This window comes from Canis lupus, chromosome 32, assembly GCF_048164855.1.
Source record: "Canis lupus baileyi chromosome 32, mCanLup2.hap1, whole genome shotgun sequence".
NCBI lineage: Eukaryota > Metazoa > Chordata > Mammalia > Carnivora > Canidae > Canis > Canis lupus.
The window spans coordinates 12,558,446-12,583,422 of NC_132869.1; the positions used below are offsets into that span (position 1 = coordinate 12,558,446).

General features: G+C 42.8%; 1 protein-coding gene across 2 annotated transcripts in view; it reads right to left on the bottom strand.

Moving 5' to 3' along the window:
* Positions 1 to 1,223: 1,223 nt before the first annotated feature.
* Positions 1,224 to 24,977, bottom strand: part of VPS39 (VPS39 subunit of HOPS complex) — a 47,105-nt gene continuing 23,351 nt past the window's right edge. For both annotated transcript variants that reach the window (XM_072808693.1, XM_072808691.1), the window contains 15 exons: positions 20,001 to 20,130; positions 14,728 to 14,870; positions 9,971 to 10,114; positions 9,347 to 9,488; positions 9,115 to 9,201; positions 8,739 to 8,812; positions 8,291 to 8,389; positions 7,568 to 7,685; positions 6,982 to 7,110; positions 6,321 to 6,423; positions 6,049 to 6,094; positions 4,824 to 4,973; positions 4,528 to 4,662; positions 4,186 to 4,277; positions 1,224 to 3,339 (listed from right to left, as the gene is read on the bottom strand). In XM_072808693.1, the coding sequence (XP_072664794.1) occupies positions 3,264 to 3,339; positions 4,186 to 4,277; positions 4,528 to 4,662; positions 4,824 to 4,973; positions 6,049 to 6,094; positions 6,321 to 6,423; positions 6,982 to 7,110; positions 7,568 to 7,685; positions 8,291 to 8,389; positions 8,739 to 8,812; positions 9,115 to 9,201; positions 9,347 to 9,488; positions 9,971 to 10,114; positions 14,728 to 14,870; positions 20,001 to 20,130 (1,668 nt within the window). In that variant the 3' untranslated portion in view covers positions 1,224 to 3,263. The remainder of the gene's footprint in view (positions 3,340 to 4,185; positions 4,278 to 4,527; positions 4,663 to 4,823; positions 4,974 to 6,048; positions 6,095 to 6,320; positions 6,424 to 6,981; positions 7,111 to 7,567; positions 7,686 to 8,290; positions 8,390 to 8,738; positions 8,813 to 9,114; positions 9,202 to 9,346; positions 9,489 to 9,970; positions 10,115 to 14,727; positions 14,871 to 20,000; positions 20,131 to 24,977) is intronic.

Below are 24,977 nucleotides of genomic sequence, written 5' to 3' on the forward strand. Positions count from 1 at the left end.
TCTGTATCCTGAGGAAATTCACAGCCTCAGGGCTCTGTTGGCTTTTGCCCGAGACCTCTTGCTAGATCAGTGGATATATTTGGATGCCCCAAGTAAACAGGCAAGGAAATGGTCAGGTGGCATCAATGACAGCTTTTAGCAGGTCTGTTTATCCTTAAGCTACTGGAGATAAGGCTTTGGAGAGTACTCTTTGGACCATCGTAAGCCTTAGGCTACCGATGAACGTCATGTCCCCTTTTCTGTGGACTGTGGCCATCTGGATGGCCAAGATAGGCAGTTTCCAGGAGAAAGGATCTCTGGGGCAGTAACCTATTGGGAGATAATTTCTGTTCTTCAACCAAGATTTAGTCATCTCTACTCTTCCCCCAGGCTTGAGGTGGAGATTGAAAAAAAGAACATCTACAAACAGGTGATTCAACTCCAAAATGAACCCTGTAGGCAAGTTTAGACCAGAAACTCTCAGAAAACAAAGGCAGATGATTGCCACTGGCCTGTCTCCAAGGGAAGGGCCTATTTCTGCTTAATTTGGAGCATAGAGCCAAGACACATGCTGGCGTCTGAGATGCCAGAGTGCCACACCGCTGCTGGTACCCATGCACAGCGTGTGGAGGAACTCACCTCAGAGGGGCCCGGGTGAGGGCAGGGAGCTACCTGGGGCACACAGAGTGCTCTGACATCCCATGCTCTGAGCTGGATGATACTCTCTCCTGGAAGTCACGTGCTCTGGGCTTCAATAAAGAAAACTCAAGATGACCACAGATGGCTCAAGAGGGGGACACAGAAGGACCAAACTGCCTTTTTGGAGCTGGCCAACATGAACTATCCTTTCTCCAATTCTCAAACATCCTTAGTCCCTTCAATCCCACCAATTCCATACCTTTCTTTCATGATTCTCCTAGTCATTAGGAGCTGCAGGAAGAGGCATGAGGCCCTAATATGTGAAGTGCAGGGGGAAATAGTAGGGATTAGCTGGAGTTCCAGTATGTTCAACAGAACTTGGTGATGCTGGAAATGTTCTGTACCTGCACCGTCAAACCATTAGCCACCAGCCACAGTAGCTGTGCTCTATGGCACAGATGGAGACATACATGACAGAGGTGTCATACTGACTTTTTTTGTCGTTAATTGGCTTATTCTTCTCAATTCTTAGCTAAATCATTATCTCCTCATTGTTATTTCCATCAAACTTCACAGGAAGGGAAGAAAAAGAGATGCAAATTGGCTGGCTCCTTACTTTATGATGTTTATTATAAGAGATCCTCATAAGTCATTACAGAGCTTTCCAGTCTCTAGCCTTCTCTGTACCTCCAGAGAGGGCAAAGAGAGTCCAGGGAAGGAAGAATGGAGTTTGGGAAAACTGCGCGGTTTATGTATTCCAGAAAGAAAATACACATTCTTTATTGCTTCAAACACATGTGCCACACAGGTTGTGGGAATGGAAGATACAAACACAGCAAGCCAGGAAGACGGGGTTTGAGTCGCAGGGTGGGTTTCTGCTGCAGAGGGCTGGCTTGATGACTTTACTACTGCTCACATGGGAAGCTTCTTTGAGCTTGTGCAAACAGGTCCAAGGGTAGCAATGCTTCTCGTGCCAGTTAGGATGTGGCTCTTCAGAAGCACCACTTTGCCTCCCAAACCTGAGCAGAGCCCCTATCTGCATGTGTGATGCTGAGGGCACATACTCTGTACCTTCAGACCCTCCGAGACAGTGTGCCAGGGAGAAGCCTAGTCTACAACACCGGCCAGCTGGCCTACAACACAGGCCCAACATGGCACAGAGCATCGGTTTAAAAAGAACCACAGCATGTCAAGGACAGGCTACTAAAACACTGTCAGGGCTGGGCGCCATTGCCCACCCTTCCCACCTTAAAAACACAGCAGCATCAAGGCTATGTCTGCAAATCACAGGGAAGACAGGATGCAGGGCCGCTCTGCCTGTAGATCCTCGGTCTGCAGTGCTAGCCACTCCTCCTGTGGGCCTTCAGTGCTCTGTTGGGAGGAGGGGGGTCTCCCTGCCTCCTGCTCCAGGGATCTGGCAGTGAGTTCCTTCATAAAACCATGTGCTGCCACTACTCCCACCTCCCGCAGTGCTCTCAGCTGTCCCTGGGCACCTCACAAACATGCCTGACCTCACATCCCTGTCAGTTCCCCATCTGATCGGTCTTGTGTGTAGCAGAGATCCACCTACCTGTGACATGCCAGTGCAGCCTCCAACCCCAGCAGAACAAAGCTGGAGAAGGACTGCCAGGCTGAACTGGGAGGTAAGCAGACCACACTGGCTGCAAAGAGAAAGGTGCCAAAGTATGAAGCACTTGGCTCACAGACACTCAAGCAGCAGCCTAGGAGCAGGCACCGCTGCAGGTGTCTGCCTAAGAGGTCTTATACCTAGTGCAGGCCGTCCTTAGAGCCGCTGTCACATACGGCTCCAGGGGGGATGGAGGACAGTGCTCCCCTAAGCTTCCAGGCATACAGCTCTTATCCAAGGAGGACCTATTTACAGCATACCTGACAATCAATGATCAAATCAGTGTATGCTGAAAACTGAGATGTCCTCTTGCTTCTCATTTTATCTTGTTTATATCACTTATTCCCTGCATGGGAAAAATGGGAGACAAAGTGTGTGTGGGGGGGAACAGTGAAGGGAGATAAAGGAAGACAATCGATAGCGAGGACTGAAACAGGAAGAGATAAGTGGGGAGACCCAAGGGGATGAGGGTGGGGGGGAGAGAGGGAGGTGTGCGGTTGTGACTATGGAGAAATGACTGCTGTCACCTGAGAGCCAGGGCCAGCCAGTGAAGCGAGGGGAGCCCTAGGACTGCTCTCCTCCCAGACTCCAGGCCACCATGCAGAGAGTTCCACGTCAAGTCCTGCACGTGTCTTAATAGAAAACTCTGCATAAACAATCTCGGGGGTACGGACACTTGAGACACTTTCCTTGTTCAGGTGATCGGTGTGCAAAGGCAGGAGGATGCCCTTCCCTACCTCTTTCCGTCAACGGGGGTAGTAAATTCTCTGAAACTGCCTGCAACATAATGGTATATAAGGTATAGCTAATATCTTCTTTTTCTATCAAAAAGCTGGTAACACCAGACCATAAGTCTGATAAATTCAGAGATATTCCAGGGCTCAAGGTAGCCAGTCGTGTCCAAATGGGGAGACACCTGGTGGTGGATGTAGCCAGCCCCCCAATCCTAAGGCCGGTGCTCCTTCTCCTCTCTGGGATAGCTGAACTGTCCATCTGAAGAATCCTTGGCATGCTGGGCTCAGGTGTCGGCTGGGTTTACCTCTTTGGAACAGAAGTAGTGCACGACCACTCCATTGGGGTATCTTGCAAATGCACTGTATGGAAGAAAGACTGCTCAGGAGGGAGAACAACTTCTAAAAGAAGACCACTTCCTAGAAAAGGTGTTTCACCCAGGTGTCATCCCAGAAGCAACCCACCCTAACCACAAGAAAGGACCCATCCTCAGCGTCTTCTGGATTTACATAGCAACCGTCTCTGCCAAATAATCAAACAGAGGGTGAGCTCATGCAGTTTGAAGACTGTTTGAATATGAGAATACTTCTTATTAAGTCATCAATGTGAAATCCAGGGCAGATGGAACCGGCTACCAGCCTGCCTCAGCACCAGTCTAGGGAGAGCTGACAATGCCCATCAGAATAAGTTTTAGGCTAATTCTAACAATGGACAGCAAGTTAGGTCTTTCTAAAGACAAAGATTCTTCCACCCACATAAGAAAAAGGACAAAGCACCCTTGCTTCTCAGGAAAGGGGAGACTAGAGTACATGCTTTAACAAAATGACACTGGCTTAGGATTTTACTCAAGTCATGAAGCAGCAGATGGAAAGATCTTTTTCTTCCTTAACAGGCACACCCTAAAAGATAAGAACTTTCTGCCCACATACAACTCACACACACCCACTCGCTACATCACAGCATCTAGCTGCCAGAAGGGAAGGGCTTTTCAGGCAAGAAGTCAAGAGTACATGCCATACATTTCAAGTCTTTAAATCCTCAAAGCTAACTCACAACAGACAACATGGATTGCTCTTTGGAAGCTCAGGAAGTAACCATGGCCAAGATAATCAGCAGCCATGCTTTCCCTTTAGTTAAGGGGAAGAAATCCATCCTGAGCAGGAACCACATCAGAGCTGGGGCTACACAGTTGTGGAGAAAAGGCTCACCTGTTCCCAATCTTCTTCTTACACACCATACACACCTTCTCCTCTGTGATGATGCACTTCACCTGCTGGTGTAAAATCCGCTCTTCCTGGACCTAGAAGAGGAGAGTGACTGGGACAGAAGCCCCATAGTCCAGCACACAGAAGGCAGAGGCTGGCACAGTCTCATCCTTCAGCCCCCACAGATGCCTCTCACTGAAACCCCTGCAACTAAATGTCAAGTTGGTTACTGTGTCAGTTTGAGCTATAGTGTTAAAGGAATATAAAGCTCTGCTTTTGTCTATAGGTAATGTGTGTCTCATGCTAAAAGGTACAACCTCACCCTAAAGTCTGGAAGGTTCTTACCCTCAGAAATTCTGCATGGAGGAGGTTCTTGAGCACTTGATTGAACCGTTTTTTTTGTGCATTTTCTTCCAAGACCTTTTCCAGAAAGATACGTATGTCATTAATCTGAGTGTTTGCTGGTAGAAGGTTGATGGCCTAGGGACAGGAACAGAGATGGGAACAGGATGAGCCATAACAGGAGTGAACCTGAGGAAAAGTCTGAAGCCACACAGCTCTCAAACCCCAGTGCCTTTCTCAGTGCCCTCCTCTCATTCAGCGTGCCCCCAGGTCCCTCCCATCTGCACAGAACTCCTGACCTTAGTGGTGTCCAGCTTGCTGTGGTGCAGCTCGAGGACCTGCAGGGCAGCCTGGAGGTTGGCCTGTGGCTCCAGCAGTTCCAGTTTGATGGGTCCCAGGCAATGAACACTAGGGGGCGACAGGTACATCCGGAGCAGGGACAGATACACCTGTCTCATACAAGTCACATAGGTCAGGCTGGCAGTAAGCCTCCCAGGACCCGCCAGCATGACCACACCTAAAAATAAGAGGGTTTATAAAACCTGGGCTGCTCCGTTTTTCACATTTTAAAAGATTTTGGTAAAGCCAGTCAACTGAAGATGGTAAGAATTAAGAACTGTTTTTCCTGAGGAAAAAAAAATCAAATGCCTTATGTTAATTATACATTTTGCTGCTGACAAAATGCCAACACTGCAAAATGACACAAAAAGATCTTTCCTAGGGGATCCCCGGGTGGCTCAGCGGTTTGGCGCCTGCCTTCTGCTCGGGGCGTGATCCTGGAGTCGCAGGATTGAGTTTTGTATCGGGCTCCCTGCATGGAGCCTGCTTCTCCCTCTGCCTGTATCTCTACCTCTCTCTTTCTCGGTGTTTCTCATGGATAAATAAATAAAATCTTAAAAAAAAAAAAAAAAAAAAAAGATCTCTCCTAGGAATCTGGCCTTGAGGCTGTGACCCTACCAATTTTGGCAGGTGAGGATTAACCCCAAGCTGAGATGCCATCTTTCCTACTGGTACCAGTAACACGGGGTTTCTCAACCTCAGCACCCAACATTCTGGGCTGGATAATTCTTTGTTGAGGCTGTCCTGTGCACTGTTTAGCAGCAACTCTGGCCTCTGCCACCTAGATTCCAGTTGTCCCTGTATTCCCAGACATAACAATCAAAAATGTCTCCAGACACTGATGAATCCACATGCATTCTAGACCGAGTATATAAGTGCACCTGACTGCATCCATCAGATACCCCTCAATAGGCTGACCATATAATTTATTATACAACCTGGGACTCTTTTGAAAGTAAAAGGGCAGGCATGCTACTGATAATCACATGCATGACAATAAGCCAGAACTATCCCAAGGAAACCAAGATGTATGGTCACCTTGCCTTCTTCCTCAATACACACATTCAAACCGTGATCTCAGCTACTCCCACCAGTGTCACCTGTGGCCAAACCCAAGGGCATGAGGTGTGCTACGAGGGACAGTGAAGAGCGCATGTGCTCCCTGGGGCCAGTGTCACTACTTACATCTTTGTTGCCATCTCTGTTTTGGTCGTAATGCTTGTGGCAGTACCTGCAAGGGAGAAAGTGGTGAGACTAGGCCAGAGCAGCCATGTCTAAAGAGAGGTCATCAATTCTCCCCGCGGGAGCAGCCTCATGATGGCACCACAATCAGGGGCCAGGATGGGAGGCAGAGCAGAGGGGAGGTGGCTTTCTGCCTCTGTCTCCCCCGCCTCTCCTCTGTCTGTGGAGCCTGCTGTCGGGAGTCCTTGGGTGGTGCGGTGGCAGGGTCAACGTACTCCTCAGCCATCTTTGTGTCCTTCAGGATGTGCACGTAGATGAAGAGCGCTTGCTCATGCTTTCCCATGCGCCCCAGCAGCAGTGCACGCTCTTCTAAGAGGCCTGGGAGGAGGAAGGGGTGTGAGTAATCATCACCACCACTGTGCAAGCACAGGCCAGAGGCTAGGCTGTTAGGTAAGTGGGTGAAACTATTTGTATTACTTGGGATTTTTTCAAGGAGAAAATTGCTAAAATTTAAAAGAGGGCAGAGGGAGCTATTTTTTAGGAGGTACTTTATACCATTTTGTTTGTGATTGCTTCTAATTTGGGTAAGAACTCTCATCCAACAACCAAATGCATAATAAGCGCCTGCAATGTGCCAAGCACTCCAGCTAAGGAAAGTAAACACTGGGCTTTGCTCTCCCAGAGCTTATATATCAGAGAAACGTGTGTCTTTTTCAGACAAATTATGCCAGATCACAAATATCGCTAAATAATGGACGTGGCCAAGACACGTACTGATGCCACCGATTGCCAGGTGGTTCATAGCCAAGGAGACTCCTCTCAGTTATGGAAAAAAAAGTGAGTCTTCAGATGGGACAGAAACAACTGGCCTCAAACATGTGTTTTTTTCCATTACCTTCCACTGATGTGGCTTCTGGCCAAAAGCCAGACACTCACCATCAAAAGGAAAGTCACAGATGAGCCGGCCTGGATCATAGTAGCCAGAAATTTCCAAGAATATAAGGAGCTTCCGTCGGTACTCTCCCAGCTCACCCTCTTCCTCTCCAGCAGGGACTGGAGTTTTGCCTTAAAGGGAACCAAGCTCGGTATGAAAGGATGCTGCTGGGCAGCAATGTGGGCTCATTGAGAAAAATGAAGAGGATGGGGTTCGATGACATCACCACAATGATCAGAAAGGGCCTCCAGAGTGGGTTCCAGCTGGGCTTTTCTTAGTTTATGGTCTCTACGTGACCCCAAAACATCAGCTTGAGACATAAAGAAAACCTGCACACTCTTGTATGCAAACCCATTCTCAGCACAGCTGACAAATCTGTTCCTTCCCCTTCACACAGGGGTGATGCACGGAGATGCCCAGATCCAGACAAGAGCTCTTGAGTCTCCTATGCTGGGTCACTTAGTTGCCCTGGCTGCTCAGAGGAACGTCCCACCCACCAGGGCCCATAGAGAACAGTAAGGCCTGCTTCCCTATGCCACAAGACACCCTTGGGTTCCAGGTCACCTGGCTTTCTAGGAGAACTGGTACCTGCAGGGAAGGACAGGAGATACTCCTTCATCAGACCTTGCACCTTCTCACAGTACAGCTGGATCAGGCAGTTGTGGAATCGAGAGCCCGTCTCCTCCCAAACGTGAATGACATGCTCCTGAGGCAAGACACAGGTCTACCTGGTATCCTGTAAGCTGTGACCCATCTCCGTCACCCAGTCTCCCTCACATTTTTAAGGCCTGACAGGTCCCATCCAAACCATCTCCTAATTAAGCGACAGCTCTTTTAAAACCACCAGGAAATTTTGGAATACAGCCCAGCAACATTAGGGATTATCTTCTTAGATTTGCAATCTAAGTTCCTTTATTAATTTGTCCCATAATCCTCCAAACTCTCACATCAGCCCATGTAGTTAAGGTTAAATAATAGTTGCATCCTGGTACTTAAAACCAATCTGGTTGCCCAGTGGTCACAGCTGAATCTGAATGACCATACAAATGTGGCTTTCAGATGTTTTTCTCGAACATCATTCTCTTTTATCCCTCTGTACTTTACCCAGATTTAGAAGGCATTCAACCCAAGTAATATTGCCAACTTGATCTACCAAGATCTCTTTCCTCAGAAGATGCTGAAATAATCTTCCTTACTCTTCTACCAATCCCCAAGTGACACAAACCCCAATCTGAATTGCCCGACAACTGACCCATGTGGTCCTGGTTCCCACATTGAAATGTTTTTAGTTCAGACCAAAAAAGATCTTACCAGATAAGGAATAGCTAGACCCTTAAAATTCTCCACTAAGAAGCAGAGCACTCGGTCTCGTGGCAGAGATTCCACCTCCGGGAGGTCTTCGGTAAATATCTGTGGGAACAAACCTGAGTTCCAACAGCAGAACCATCTGACTGCAATGCGGCCAACCAACCACATACACACACACATACACGGTGGAGGGTCAAGTGGACTTCTGAAGGGGGAAGGGTATACCAGATGGCACCTGTAGCAACTGTGCCAGACTAGGTGGCAGATGCCAGCTTCCAGATGTCTGCACAAGGCATTCTCCACTATACTACACTATCGGCTGTTTCCCAGGCTACTCATCTGAACACCAGAGAAACTGCATGAATCCTTCCTCCCCCTCCACCCATCACTGTCCTCAGTAGAATCAAGACCAAGCATGGTATGAGATAAATCCAAGACCCCCATGATCTACCTTCAGGCCATCCTCTGGGAAGTCTCGCAGCACCCATACCGAGTACGAAAAAATCAAATGCAGGTTTTCTGTGCCTGGAAGGGAATAGACTTGTCAGCAGGTGAAGCCTGCCCCGTCCACAGGACTGGGGAGGCGGGTGCAAAGGTTGCCCCCAAATTTGCTTTCCAGGGCAGATAGTTCTGTCCCAAGCACCAGTCACTTGGCCCTACTAGGCTGGCTGCATACCGAGGGGGTGTCATAGTTCCACTGTAGGGGGGAAACAAAGCCGAGTGAACAAGGGAGGGAGGGGACTGACTAGCTAGAATCAGAAATGGAGGGAGATCTGGTCCATGTGAATACAATCCTTTCCTACTTCCCTTTCAAAAGTTGGACTTACCCAAATGTTGCAGATACTGCACTGTCCTCTCATGGCCTTTCAGAGGGGAGTTTGCTTTCTTGGACTGGTCCACCAGCACCTGCAGAGCTGGCCATGAAGCACCCCCCCACCCCAAAAAGGTCATGAGCCTCTTCCAGAAGGCACATCCCCACGGAAGAGTTATCATACTTCAGTAGGTCTCCCCTATGACATAGAGACCCTCCCAGATCAGGGAAGCCCCTCCTCCGGCCACCTTTCTCATGGAGCCCCTTCTTCTCATACAGGATTATCAGTTCACTGTACTTGTGCGCCTTCTTCAGCACATGCTCACTCTCCTCGATGTGGCAGTGATTGTTCTCCAGGCGCAGCAGAGGCGCCACCAAGGCCACGTTCGTCTGCAGAGGAAGCAGGACTTCAGGGGACGCTGCATCATGGAGGAGCACCCCCACCCGTCCCCCACCTAGCCCAGGTTTGCTTCAGGCTGAAAGGTCAGGGATGAAACACAAGCAAGAATAGGCAAACCACCCTTCTTCAGGACTACAGGTGTGGCTTTTACAGCATTATGTATACTCTTTCACACAGCAGGTTTTAATGTTCTGGAGGGGAGTAGGAGGAGGAAGGGGATATATTCAGGAAACATTGTCTCTTTATTCTGTAGCACTAACTCCCAGTCTTAGCAGAGAAGACCAGCCTACTACACATTCTGGGGCAGTATCTTGCCTTATTTTCTTAACTGCTAGAAGCTCAGAGGTGTCAAGCAAAGACTAGGTGGTTCCCATTATCAAAGATTTCACTCTAATGGCAGGACTCCAAAGTAGCACTTTCCCGGTTTCAGGGGACTGGGCAATTGTGGGTACTGAGAGCTCAGAGAACTCACATGGAGGTAGCACTTGAGCAGGGTGGTATCAATGATTTGCAATAGCTTCTTCTTTGATTTGATGGTCGGAGTGCCTTCCATGAGAGGGGAGGTGCTAGACTGGTGATCAGAGTCATTCAGTTTCTTTACCAATTGGCTTCGTTTCTGCAAAGGCCCAAAAAAGTGGGATTAAGGCCAGGACTAAATCATCCTAATCACCTGAGCTACCAGGTAATTCCAAATATCTCCAACATGGCTCATACTTATCCACCCTGATTTCATATTAGCATATAGTCTTTATCAGGGATCAAAATAGATGAATGCCAAATTGCCACAGATACAGTAACAATTATTTATCAGGGGTTACTACATACCAGGCACTGTATCAAGAATTTTATGTCATCCTATTTTAAACCTACAACAAATGCAGGTATTATAATCCCTATTTTACAAGCCAAGAAGCCAAGGCACAGGTATTAGATCTCTCACAAGTAGCTGAGGCAAGTTTCAAACTAGGGTCTAATTCCAAAGCCCACTTTATTAAAAAAAAAAAAAATCAACTTTCTTGAGGTGTAAGTAGCATACAATAAAATGTACCCTTTTAAAGTATGAAATCCATTTTGACACATACACACATACACATAACCAAAACCCTAATCAATGAAAAGAACATTTCTAACACCCCAGAAAGTTCCCTTGTGCTCTTCTCAATTTCACCCAACTCCTACACCACAGATCTGGTTTCTATCACTAGAGATTAGTTTTTACCTATTCTAGAACTTCATATAAAGAGAATAATCCTGTTTGTACCATATTGTGCCTGGCAATGCCCTTATTCTTATATGCTCAACCATCTCTCTGACACAATGCCAATGTCAGTTAACTTCACACATTCCAAATGTCAGCGAGAAGTCCAGGGAAAAAAATGTGTGGTCAGAGTTGTAAAGCAAAGACACTGGCAATAAAGGGCATTCTTTGATGCCACAGGCTTAGGAGATATTTTACTCCCAGGAACCTTTTCCACTTGGTACGGCCATATGAGCTGTGCAAGGTGGAGACAGAGGCAGGTCTGTGTGCTCCTTGCAGGCTGCCAGCCACGGCTGGGTACTCCTGGGTCCCAATGTCAAGGAAGTGCCAAGGCTATGTATGCCAGATCAGAGCTGTGGGACATTCACTAGCCCAGAAGCAGGTGGCAGATAGCTGGCTTACAATTTCCTAGCAGTATTTCTCAGTGTCTGCCCAGGGGACCTCTTGTAGAGGTCTTCAGAACACTAATGAGGAAAAGATTTACTAAGTTATCTGACTCTGAGTGAGTGTTCAGGAAATAAAAGCCCTTGTGACAAATGGGGTGAAGAATCTTTAATGGAGACATTAGTTTTAGTGTTCACTTGAAAATTTCACTTATCTTTCCATAACAGTAAACTGAAAAAAACACTTAAATTTAAATACTCCCTCTAAAAAAAACCAGGTTATAGAAGAATATTTATTGACAGGGAGGGACTTTCTCAATATACAGCTACATTTTTAAAAAGCAAACCAGAGAACTTTAGTTTGATATCCATTGGCAATAATGACCTAATAAATAAATTTTTATTTTTAAATTTTTAAAGATTTATTTGAGAGAGGGAGGGAGAGAGAGAGATGGAGTACATGTGAGTGAGGCGAGGGGCAAAAGGAGAGGGCGAGAGAATCCTCAGACTCCCTGATGAGCACAGAGCCTGATGCAGGGCTCAATCCCAGGACCCCAAGATCATGAGCTGAGCCAAAACCAAGAGTCGGCCGCTCAACGAAATGAGCCACCCAGGGGCCCCAGTAAATTTTTAAAAAACCGAACTCACAAATGGATATCCAAGCAGAACTCAGAGACATTGTGGGTTTGGTCCAGACTATTCTGATAAAATGAGTATCTCAGTAAAGCTAGTCAAATTAACTTTTTGGTTTCACAGTATATACAAAAGTTATGCTTACATGATATGGTAGTATTCTCTAACAAAATATGGATATACTTTAATTTAAAAATACTTCATTGCTAAAAAATGCTAATTGTCATCTGAGCTTTCAGTGAATTGTGATCCTTTTTGCTAGTGGAGGGTCCTGCCTCCATGTTGATGACTCAAGGTTGGCGTGCTGTGACAATTTCTTAAAATATGACAACAAGGTTTGCCACAGAAATTGAGTCTTCAAGAATTATTTCTCTATAGTATGTGATGGTGTCAGGTAGCATTTTAGGCATAGAACTTCTTGGAGTCCATCCTTTCAAACCCTGCTGCTGCTTTATTAACAATGTTTATGGAATACTCTAAATCTTTTGTTGTCATTTTTAACAATCTTCACAGCATCTCCACCTGGAGTAGATTCCATCTCAAGAAGCTCCTTTCTTTGCTCATCCATAAGAAGCAACTCCTCATCCATTATAGTGTGATCATGAGATCACAGCAGTTCAGTCACGTCTCCAGGCTCCACTGCTTATCCTAGGTCTCTTGCTATTCCTACCACATCTGTAGGTACTTCCTCCACTGAAGTCTTGAACCCCTCCCTCAAAGTTATCCATGAGGGCTGGAATCAACTTCTACCAAATTCCTGTTCATATTGATATTCTGACCTCTTCCCATGAATCATGAGTGTTCTTAATGGCATGTAGAATAATGAATCCTTTCCAGAAGGTTTTCCATTTACTTTGCCCAGATACAGAGGAGTCATTATCTACAGAAGCTATAGGCTTGTGAAATATATTTCTTAAATAAGACTTGAAAGTTAAAATTACTTCTTGATCCACAGGCTGCAGAATTGATGCTGTTAGTATGAAAACAACATTAATCTTACTCTCATCTCCATCAGAGTGGGTGACCAGGTGCGTTGCCAATGAGCAGTCATATTTTGAAAGGAATCCTTTTTTTCTGAGATGCAGGTCTCAACAGTGGGCTTAAAATATTCCATGAACCATACTGTAAACAGATGTGCTGTCACCCTGGCTTTGTTGCTCCACTTACAAAGCACAGGCAGAACAGATGTAGCATAATTTTTAAGGACCCTAGGATTTTCAGTGGTCAAGAAAGACTGCTCCAACTTCAAGTCACCAGCTGTATTAGCCCCTAACTTGTCCTTAGAAGCTTTGAACCCAAGCATAACTTCTCTTCTCTAGCTATGAAAGTCCTAGTTAGCATTTCCTTCCAACAGAAGGCTGTTTTGTCTACACTGAAAAATCTGTTTAGTGGAGCCACCTTCATTAATGATCTTAGCCAGATCTGGATAACTTGCTGCAAACACCTACATCAGCACTTACTGCCTCACCTTTAACTTCATGTTATGGAGATGCCTTCCTTCTTAACCCTCATGAACCAAACTCTGCTAGCTTCACAACTTTTCTTTTGCAGCTTCCTCATCCTTCTCAGCCTGCATAGAGTTGAAGAGAGTTTTAGGGCCTTGCTCTGGATAAGGCTTTGGTAAAAGGGAATGCTGTGGATGGTTTGATTTCTATCCAGACCACTAAAACTTTCTACACATCAGCAATAAAGCTGCTTTCACTTTCTTATTCATGTTCACTGATGCAGCAGTTTTAATTTCCTTCAAGAGCTTTTCCTTTGCATTCACAATTTGGCTCACTGGCACAAGAGGCCTAAATCTTGGCCTATCTTGGCTTTTGACATGCTTTCCTCTAAGTTTAATTACTTTTAGTTTTTGATTTAAAGTGAGAAATAGCAATTCTTCCTTTTACTTGAATACTTAGAGGCCATTTTTTTCCCCCTAAAGATTTTATTTATTTATTCATTTATTCATGAGAGACAGAGAGAATGAGAGGCAGAGACACAGGCAGAGGGAGAAGCAGGCTCCATGCAAGGAGCCTGACGTGGGACCTGATCCTGAGTCTTCAGGATCACGCCCTGGGCTGAAGGCAGCACTAAATCGCTGAGCCACCCAGGCTGCCCCCATTGTTATTGACTTAATTTCAATATTATTATGTCTCAGGGAGTTGGGAGACCCAAAGGATAGGTGAGGCAGGGAATAGCCAGTTGGTAGGGTAGTCAGAATGCACACAACATTTATTAAGTTTCCTATCTTATATGGGCACAGGTGGTGGCATCCCAAAACAATTATAATGGTAACATAAAAGATCAGTGATCACAGATCACAATAACAAATACAATAATGAAAAAGTTTGAAATGTGAGAGTTATCAAAATGTGACACAGAGACACGAAGTGAATAAATGCTATTGGAAAAATAGTGCTGACTTGTTCAATGTGGGTTGGCACAAATCTTCAATTTGTAAAAAAAAAAAAAAAAAAAAGCAGCATCTGTGAAACACAATAAAGGAGGTATGCCTCTAGAGGTCTAAAGGACAACACTATAATGTTGGTGATTTTTCTCTGGGTGGTAGAGATATTGGTGACTTGTACTTTTGCTTTATACTTTTCTGTGTTTGCCCAGTCTCCTGCATTGAGCAAGTATTTTTCCACAAGTATGTATGTTCCAAAAAAGTGTTTCAAAAAACTTAGTATTTCTTATCAACTAAAATCTATCCTTTTTAGTTCCCATAACAGCTTAGTGTAAATTTACCAGAAATCACATACATTTCCTGGTATAAAGATTTGGCAACAAGCAGCTCACTGGTATGAGCAGGGAGATGAAGGAGAAAGAAATATGCTCAGCGCACCATCACTTTTACATCATTCATTTATGGAATGCCTGTAGAGAGAAGGCCCTCACTTCTCTGCAATAGAAAAGCAGGTGCTGGAACTCCCAGGTAAACTCTTCCATACTCCTCTGTATCATACCTACCTGTGTCAGGTAGTCAATCAGAGCTAAATGTGCCTTCTCCAATTCAGCCCCCGACAGCACTGGCAGTGGGTTAGGATACTGCAGTTGCTTTCTGTAGTCTGTGGGCAGCAGGTCTGGGTATAGGCCCATCACATGGGTAGGATCTACATAGAGGTAAACATGATTTCCCAGAAAGAAGCACAGCAATTTGAGGATCAAATAAAACAAGACTATTACTATAGCAAAATAAGTTCCAGATTGATTTTAAGGATTTTTTTTTTTAAGTTATCTCTATACCCAACACAGGCCTCAAATTCACAACTCCAAGGTCAAGAGTCGCATGCTCTACCGACTGAGCTAGCCAGGCACCCTCAGACTAATTTTTTTTTTTTTTTAAAGAATGCCTCTAAGTTCATAAAGACTCAATGAGCTCTATACTTATATAATTTGAGCACTATTTATATATACATTTCACTAAACCAGTACAAAAATGGCTTGACTCCATATTCCAAGGTATACACACATACACATATGCAGAATTAGAACTGAAAATTTACAAACTGTCTGAAAGTGGAGGAGAAAAAATTTTCTGCTAAGACATTAAAGCTGAAAAGATCAATAGCCTTAAAAAATAAAATAACTATGTCAAAAAAGGAATATGACTAAAACAAATTATTATTATTAAAACAAAGCCAGACAATAGGCTAGGGCATATATTTGCAGCATATATGACAAGAGGCTTATAATTAATTATTTAAAACATAAATTGATAAAGAGATTTCATCAGATAATACGCAAAAGACATGAACAAATGACAAGAAAATATAAATAAGTGGGAAAACATTCTGTCACATTAAGAATCAAAGTAGTACATTAGTAAAATTAGTAAAAAAATTTTTATATAGTACCCGGTGCTTGCAATATTATGAAACTGAATCACTCTTACACTGCCAAGGCAAAAAAATATTGCTACCTCAATAAGGAAAAAAGCACTTGGACCCACTAATCCCACTTCTAAGAGTTTGCCCTAGAAAACAATCTATAAGATGGAAGGGAGAAGACATCCGAATGAACAGGTCACGTAGGGAGCATTATTTGTAACAGTGCAATTCTGGAAACAATGTGGAATTCCTTCAGCAGCAGACTATAGTCTATTTAACTAAAAGACTATAATGCAATCATTATAAATTATAATTATAAAGTACACACAGCAAAATGGAAAAACACTAACAATATTAAGTAACAAAAGCTGTAACAGCATATACAGTCTTGATTATAATTATATTGAGATGTATATATGTGGAAAAAGCTTGGATGAAAAAGACAAAACGAGAATCAAGATCTAGAGTAAATTTTTCTTCCTTTAATACTTTAACAAATGTTTTGTCCTAGCATTACTTGATTTTCATTAAAAAAAAAAAAAAAAAGTTGGAGGAACAAGAGAAGGCCATGTTCCTTCTACAAGGAGCTGAGCTCCAGGCCAGCAGACCAGAAGAAAAATTCACAATCTTGCCTTGAACCCTCCAGAACCCATAGTGTTCCCAAGGAACCTGGGTCACCATATTTCTGCCAAGCCAGGAAGACTGTGTTCCTTAAAATCTGAGAATTATGATGATGTGAAAAAGACACTCATGACAAGTGCCACCTGAATGGGGCAGTTGACAGATCTATGTGATGGCCACACAGAAACACAGTCTAAGAAACGAAGATAACTGCTGGGGACCTGGAGTGAATATATGGCCCTTGCCTAGGCTTCGTCAGCCCCCCTCATCACAGAGTCTACAGATATGGCTCTAACCATATCGCTCTAATTAAAAACTTGTGATGTCTCCTGAAGCCTACAATACAATGTCCAAATTCCCTCACAGTATTCAAGGTCCTCTAAAATTTGGACCCAACATCTCTTTCTCATATGACCTATTAAGTACCACAAACCTCACACTGGACTGTGGCTCACAGACCCTCAGCCATCACTGGGTCTTCCTGTCACCCTCCTTCCTTTACGCTCTGCTTTTCCTTCTACCTTCCAGAGCCCAGTCACCTCCTCTCTCTCTTCCTCTTAAGACCTCCTAACTTACTTTTCCACAATCCTGAAGAACTCTTTTACACTTGTTTCACAATGTTTTACTGAATGGTTTTACATGCAAACTCTCTGTGGACATATAACGGGTCTTATTTATCTGTGAAGCCCAAAATTGAAGGTAGAGCTGGCACTGACAATGCTTACCTGATTTGCCTTTGGGCCACATGTTCACTGAGTGGAGGATTATATTATCATACACTGAATCCCAGTAATATAGACTAGTAATTGACAATGGGATTATATTCCTTATGCAGATCAACTGCATATTCCTTATGCTGATCAACAGATCAACTCTGCTCTAGCCACATGGATCCGGCTGCTCCTGGACCACACAAGGCAGCATTCCAACCTCACCACCGTGGCACTAGCCATTCCCTTTGCCTGTAGGGCACTTCCCCAGACTCTGCCACTTCATTAAATAGCTTCCTTGAGACCCTAATTTTTCAGATCTTATCTTTCCTGATCTTATCTTAAATTGCAATCCTAATTCCTATTTTTAGTACTCCTTTCCTGATCATCTTATCTTAAATTGCAATCCTGATCATCTTATCTTAAATTGCAATCCTAATTCCTATCTTCAGTTCTTCAGTACTCCTTATCCCTATTCCCCTGCTTTGTTTTTCTTAGGACTTACCACTTCCATATATATATATATATATATATATATATATATATATATATATATATATATATATTTATGATAGTCACAGAGAGAGAGAGAGAGAGAGAGAGAGAGAGAGGCAGAGACATAGACAGAGGGAGAAGCAGGCTCCATGCACTGGGAGCCCGACGTGGGATTCAATCCCGGGTCTCCAGGATCACGCCCTGGGCCAAAGGCAGGCGCCAAACCGCTGTGCCACCCAGGGATCCCTTTTTTAATTTGACTTCCCAATATATTATAAATTTGCTAATTTATTTTCTTGTCTGCACTCTATCAGAATATAAGCCCCATTACTTGGTACCCAGAATAGTCTTCAAGGCATGATAGAAGCTTGATAAAAATTTTTACTAAGTAATGAATATATATAGTATGTGAACCAATTCAAGAATCTAAGGCTCAATTTCAAGATCTAAATATGGATTTCAAGAAATTTAAAAACTGGGTGCCTGGGTAGCTCAGTCGGTTAAGCGTCTGCCTTTGGCTCAGGTCATGATCCTGGGATTCTGGAATCTAGTCCCATGTGGGGCTCCCTGCTCAGTGAGGAGTCTGCTTCTTCCTCTGCCTCTCTCGCCCCTATCCCTTCTCATGCTCTTTCTCTCTCAAATAAATAAAATATTAAAAAATATATAAAAACTATCTTATTCACATTCTTGCCATTCCATGCATTATGCTTGACCACCAAGAGTCCAAAGCCCCATGGCCTCAATGCAGTGTCTTATCAAACCCTAGTACAAATACCTATAGTACTTACCTTGCTATCTTGCATTAGAGCTTTTTATGCATAAGCTGTGGGCTGCCGCAAGGAAATAACTCTAAAATATTGGTTCTTAAACATTTTAAGGATCTAAAACATTGGGGGATTTGATAAAAAGTACCGATCCTCTCTTCAGAAAAACTCACATATGAAAAATATTTTACATTAAGTCTAGGGTGGTTCACAAACTTGATAAAGCCCACTTAAAGGCCGTATGTCCCCAGTGGGAACAGACAGAGCTTCTTCCTCATTCACAAGGGGTAGAAAAAGGCCCCCCTTATAAGAAGCCTATCTGTGGAACAAGTAAAGGGAGGGGCAGGAAAGCAAACCTGGGCCCAGTCCACCCTACACTATGGGGACCAAAGGACACTGGGCCTGGTAGTATATTCCAGCCATCTGGCTAGCCTCCCTCTGCTCAGAAGAAACATCCTTCCACAAAACTTTTCTGCTCCTATTCCATGCCTCCAAAACAGTTTTCTGACTTGGCATCCCAGGTACACTCTGTTCTGCTACAACTTGAGTTTCTTTCATGTGAATGAGTTCATGCACAGCTGGTAAATAGGAATGATATGAGGCATAAGTTGTGTTGAGGGGGGCACCTAGGTGGCTCAGTCGGGTAAGCATCTGCCTTTGGCTCAGGTCATGATCCTGGAGTCTTGGGATCAAGCCCCACATTGGACTTCCTGCTCAATGGGGCGTCTGCTGCTCCCTCTCCCTCTGTGCTCTCTCTCTTCCTCTCTAGTAAATAAATAAAATCTTAAAAAGTTGTGTTGGTTTGTATGCAAATTTCTCCAGCTTGTTAATGTTTTGAAGTGACCAGGCAAGCTTCTTCACAATTAAAGAGAAAGCCTTAACTACACAGGGAGACCTTAAAGAAAAGAACTGAAAGTCCTATAGAAATGACCTCTTTTGAGCTGATGAGAAGCTTCAAAAACCACTATACTTTCTATTAAGTTAAACCACCTGGAAAAGCTGAGAGTAAAAATAAAGCAAGGATGTTCCCCACATATTCATTTTCTGGGGGGTCTCACAAAGAAGTCTATATCCAAGATCAGACTTTTTATTTTGATGAAACTAGTTTTTATTAGAAGCAAATATTCTCAAAGATGTGTATCTTAAAAGAAAAAGCATAGCCTCAGGATTTAAGGCTGCAAAGCACTGACATGCTGAGTACCAAAATCAATGGGAATTTAATTTTAGTAGGATTGTTATTGTTTTCATTAGTATTCCACATAAAAAAGCATAGCCTCAGGATTTAAGGCTGCAAAGCACTGACATGCTGAGTACCAAAATCAATGGGAATTTAATTTTAGTAGGATTGTTATTGTTTTCATTAGTATTCCACATAAAAGGCTGCCTATGTCTTGAGTGGTCTGTCTCAACCTCATTTTTCCCATAAGCCCTGTTATTTCCCATGAGTATTTATTATAGAATATCAGGTTTTGCTGGACCACATTCAAGGCATCATAGCAAAAATGCCTGTACCTCGATATACATAAAAAGGAGTGCCTGGGGTGCCATGTATGAACATTCCAGCCACTGGAAAGAGACCTAGCCTCTCTACTGTAAATAAAGGGATAGTGGAAGTCTGTGTTTAATGGGTGAGACCAGATATACAAGATGAGGACTATAAATATATAACCACTGTGGCCATCCACAGGATCCTGTGAGGCACAAGGATCAACTGAGATGAGCAGAAACTTTCCCTGGTCTCAGACATCCAGCACCATTTCTCCCATGCTTTCCAGTTTCACCTCACTCCATTAGGTCCAACCAAGGCCAAACCCATGTGTTACCTGTGCCAAGCTTAGCAAAGACCTGCATGGACTCATCAAAACGCTTCTGGCAGAAGAGGTTGAAGGCATACAAGTTCTTGATGTGATGGATCTGTTGCTGCTTTTCGCTGTCCGAATCTTCTTTCATTTCCTAGTAAGAGAGTAGGATAGGTAAGAGCTCACTCATTCAACAAATATTTATTCAGTATATACTATGTATCAGACAACATCCTGGGAGGTCCACATGCCAAAGTGTACAAGACAAGCCACATGGCATGTGCCCTCATGGACTGTCCTAACATTCTAACCACAAGACTGAGAAGAAACTATGCAATTATAAGGCAACAGAGTTTCTACAAAATACCTGAGCAGTACTCCTGAAAACTGTCAAGGTCTTGAAAATACAAGGAAAGTTAAGAAACTGTTACAGATTAAAGGACACTAAGGAAACACAACAACTAAATACAACGTAATTTCTGGATCTGAAACCGTAACAGAGAAAGGGCATTAACGGGAAAACTGGTGAAAACTGAATAAAGTCTAGAGTTTAGTTTAAAACACAAAAAAATCAAAACTAAAACAAAACCAGCGTGAGGTCAGAAGCACATGGGAGGGGTACCCAATCTAGTCTGAGTGGTGGGCCTGAGAAGGAAGCCAGGAGGAATGTGACGTGAGACACAGAGCCAAGCTGGAGTTGGCCAGAGGAGGCCAGTCAGCTGATAGAAGGGAAGAGGGCAGCACATGTGTGATGCCCTAATGTGACAAAAGGAACATGGCATATTCAAGGAATGAAGGGCATTTAATGTAGCTGACACAGCTGTGAACAGTCCTGTTTGCAGTAAGAGCTAACTTAACATGGCTATTTATTATCTTTCTTTCTTCCTTATAACCTTTTGGTCCTCTTACATTCTTTTTAACCAATCTTTACTACATTTAATTTCTTCCTTCAAAATGTCTTTGCATTTTTTCCCTTCTTTTCTTCTCCTGTTCTGTAGCTGTCACTCTAGTCCAGACCACCATCACCACATGGCCACACCCAGTCTAAAGCCCTCTTGGTGCATTACAGGCTTTCAGAACCTGGCACAGCCTCCTTCTCTAGCTTATTCCCAGACACTCAAGCATCACTCTCCGCTCCAGTCAGGATGGTTCCAAATCATTTCCACACATTTTCACTTCTTCAACTTCCTCAGGCTCTTAATTTTCCCTGTTTTCCCACCTGATCCTGATACCACTTATTCAGCGGTCCACCTGTGGGATGCCTTGTCCAGACCACAGGGAACTATACTCTGGCTAAAATTTTGCTCCACATTTGGTCAATGGCGGAGTTTAATATGTATTCACCCTCTCAAAGTTTCATGTATGTTTTTTGGTTTATTTATCCCAGATAGGTTCCTCAACAGCTGAGATGTTATCAACTAACCTTCTTTCATCATAGCGTGGAACATCTAGTAAGTACAAGTCTAGAAAAGAGAAGGAAAAATGGAAACCCACTTGCACCTATTCTACCGAAGATTAAACACACAACCTGCAGCAGGAAGATCCCTGTAAAGATCCAAGGCCTTCCTGTGAAGAAAATAGATATTAAAAAAGCTATGTGCTGCATGATACCCTTTAAACTTCAAAAACTAAGTAACATATTCAAACACACATATATATGTAATGACTAGCAAGAAATCAACTTTTAAAATTTATTAACTCCAGTATAATTAACATAGTGTGATATTAGTTTCAGGTGTACAATGTAGCAATTTAATTCTTCCATACAACACTCTATGCTCATCACAACATGTGCACTCCTTAGTCCTTATCACCTCTTCCCCGCATGCCCCCCCCCCACTCACCTCCCCTCTGGTAACCATCAGTTTGTTCTCTACAGTTAAGAGGTCTGTTTTTTTGGTTTGCCTCTTTTGTCCTTTTGTTTCAGTTCCACGAGTGAAATCATATGTATTTGTCTTTCTCTGACTGATTTCACTGAGCTTTATATCTTCTAGTTCCATTTATGTCATTGTAAATGGCAGGATTTCATTCTTTTTTGGCTGAATATATATTCCACTGTATATATACACCACTCCTTCTTTATCCATTCATCTATCAGTAGACACTTACATTCCTTCCCTATCTTGGCTATTATAAATAATGCTGCAATAACCATAGGGGCGCATATATCTTTTTGAATTAGTGTTTTTGTATTCTCTGGGTAAACATGCCTAGTAGTAGAATTACTGGATCATATGGTAGTTCTGTTTTTAATTTTTTTAATATTTTATTTATTTATTCATGAGAGGCACAGAGAGAAAGAGAAGCAGAGACACAGGCAGAGGAAGAAGCAGGCTCCATGCAGGGAGCCCAATGTGGGACTCGATCCTGGGTCTCCAGGATCAGGCCCTGGGCTGAAGGCAGTGCTAAACCGCTGAGCAACCCGGGCTGCCCTGTTTTTAATTTTTTAAAGAACCTCCAGAGTTTTCCACAGTAACTGCACCAATTTGCATTCCGACCAACAGTTCACGATGGTTCCTTTTTCTCCACATCCTCACCAACACTTGTTGTTCCTTATGTTTTTTATTTTAGTGATTCTGACAGGTGTGAGGTAATATTTCATTGTGGTTTTGATTTGCATTTCCCTGATGATGAGTGATATTGAGCATTTTTTATGTGTCTCTTGGCAATCTGTACGTCCTCTTTGAAGAAATCTCTGTTCATGTTTTCTGCCCATTTTATAGTTGGGTGATTTGTTTTTTGGGTGCTGTGTTGTAGAAATTCTTTGTTTTGGATACTAATCCTTTACTGAATGTCATTCATATTCAATAAATTAATTCTCCCATTCTGTAGGTTGTCTGTTAGTTTTGTTGATGGTTTCCTTTGCTGCACAGGTTTTTATTTGGATGTAGTCCCAATAATTTATTTTTCCTTTTGTTTCCCTTGTCTGAAGGTACACATCTAGAAAAATATTGCCGTGGCCCATATCGGAGAATTTAATGCCTTTGTTCCCTTCTATGATTTTTATGGTTTTAGATTTCACATTTAGGGGACGCCTAGGTGGCTCAGTGGTTGAGCCTCTGCCTTTGACTCAGGTTATGATCCAAGGGTCAGGGACTGAGTCCTACATCAGGCTCCCTGCATGGAGCCTGCTTCTCCCTCTGCCTGTGTCTCTGCCTCTCTGCCTCTCTGTGTGTGTCTCTCATGAATAAATAAATAAAATCTTAAAAAAAAATTTTTCACATTTAGGTCTTCAGTCTACTTTATTTTTGTGTATGGTGTAAGAAAGCGATCCAGTTTCATTCAGCATGTTACTGTCCTGTTTTCCCAACACCTTTTGTTGAAGAGACTGTTTTTTACCCATTGTATATTTTTGCCTACTTTGTCGCAAAGTAATTGGTCATATGATCATGGTTTATTTCTAGGCTCTCTATTCAGTTTCATTGATCTATGTGTCCATTTTTGTGTATCATATTGTTTTGATTACTACACCTTTGCAGTGTATTTTGAAATCTGGCATTGTGATACCTCTCCTCCAGCTTTGTTTTTTTGTTTACTCAAGAGTGTTTTCACTATTTGGGTCTTTTGTGGGTTACATACAAATTTTAGTACTGTTGGGTTTTGATAAGGATTGCATTGAATCTACAGATTACTTCTGGTAGTATGGACATTTTAACAATATTAATTCTTCCATTCATGAGCATGGAATATTTTTCCATTTGTGTCATTAAAGTTTTTCATCAATGTTTTCAGAGTACGGGTCTTTCACCTCCTGGGTAAGTTTATTCCTGGGTATTTTATCCTTTTTGGTGCAATTGTAAATGGGATTGTTTTCTTAATTTCTCTTTCTGCTATTTCATTGCTAGTGTATAGTAATGCAACAGATTTCTGTAGATTGATTTTGTATCCTGCAACTTTACTGAATTCATTTATTACTTGTAGTTTTTTGGTGGAGTCTTTTGGGTTCTCTATATACAGTATCATGTCATCCGCAAATAGTGATAGTTTTACTTCTTCCTTACTGATTTGGATGCCTTTTATTTCTTTTTGTGTCTGACTGCTTTGGCTAGGACGTCCAGTACTACATTGAATAAGAGTGGACAACCTTTTCTTATTCCTGACCTTTGGGGAAAGTTTCTCAGCTTTCCCCACTTAGGATGATATTAGCTATGGGTTTTTCATACATGGCCTTTATTATGTTGACGTATATTCCCTCTAAACCTTTTTTTTTTTTTTTTAATCATGATTGGATACTGTACTTTGTCAAACGTTTTTTCTGTCTATTGAACTGATCATTATGGTTCTTATCCTATCTCATATTGATGTATCACACTGACTTATTTGCAAATCAGGAAGATTTGCAACTCAGGGAGAAATCCCACCCTCACAACCCAGGAAGAAATTCCACCTGACTGTGGTGAATGATTTTTTTTTTTTTAAATGTACTGTTGGATTCAGTGAGGTAGTATTTCACTGAGGATTTTTGCATCTATGTTCGTCAGGGGTATTGACCCAGGGATATTGTAGTTCTCTTTTTTTTTTTTTTTTGTAACATCATTATCTGGTTTTTAATATCAGAGTAATGCTGGCCTCATAGAAGGAATTGAGAAGCTTTCCTTCCTCTTCTATTTTTTGGAATAGTTTGAGGAGAATAATATTAACTTCTTGAAATGTTTGGTAGAATACATCTGTGAAGCCATCTGGTCCTGGACTTTTGTTTTCTGGAAGTTTTTTGATTACTGATTCAATTTCATTGGTGGTAATCAGTCTGTTAGAATTTTCTATTTCTTCTTGATTCACTTTTGGGAGGCTATAGTTCCTAGGAATTTATTTACATCTTCTAGGTTGTCCAATTTGTTAGTATATAATTTTTCATAATATTCTCTTATAATCCTCTTCATATTTCAGTTGTGTCAATTGTTATTTCTCCTCTTTCATTTCTAATTTTGTTTGAGTCTTCTCTTTTTTGATGAGTCTGGCAGTTTATCAATTTTGTTGATCTTTTCAAAAAATCAGCTCCTG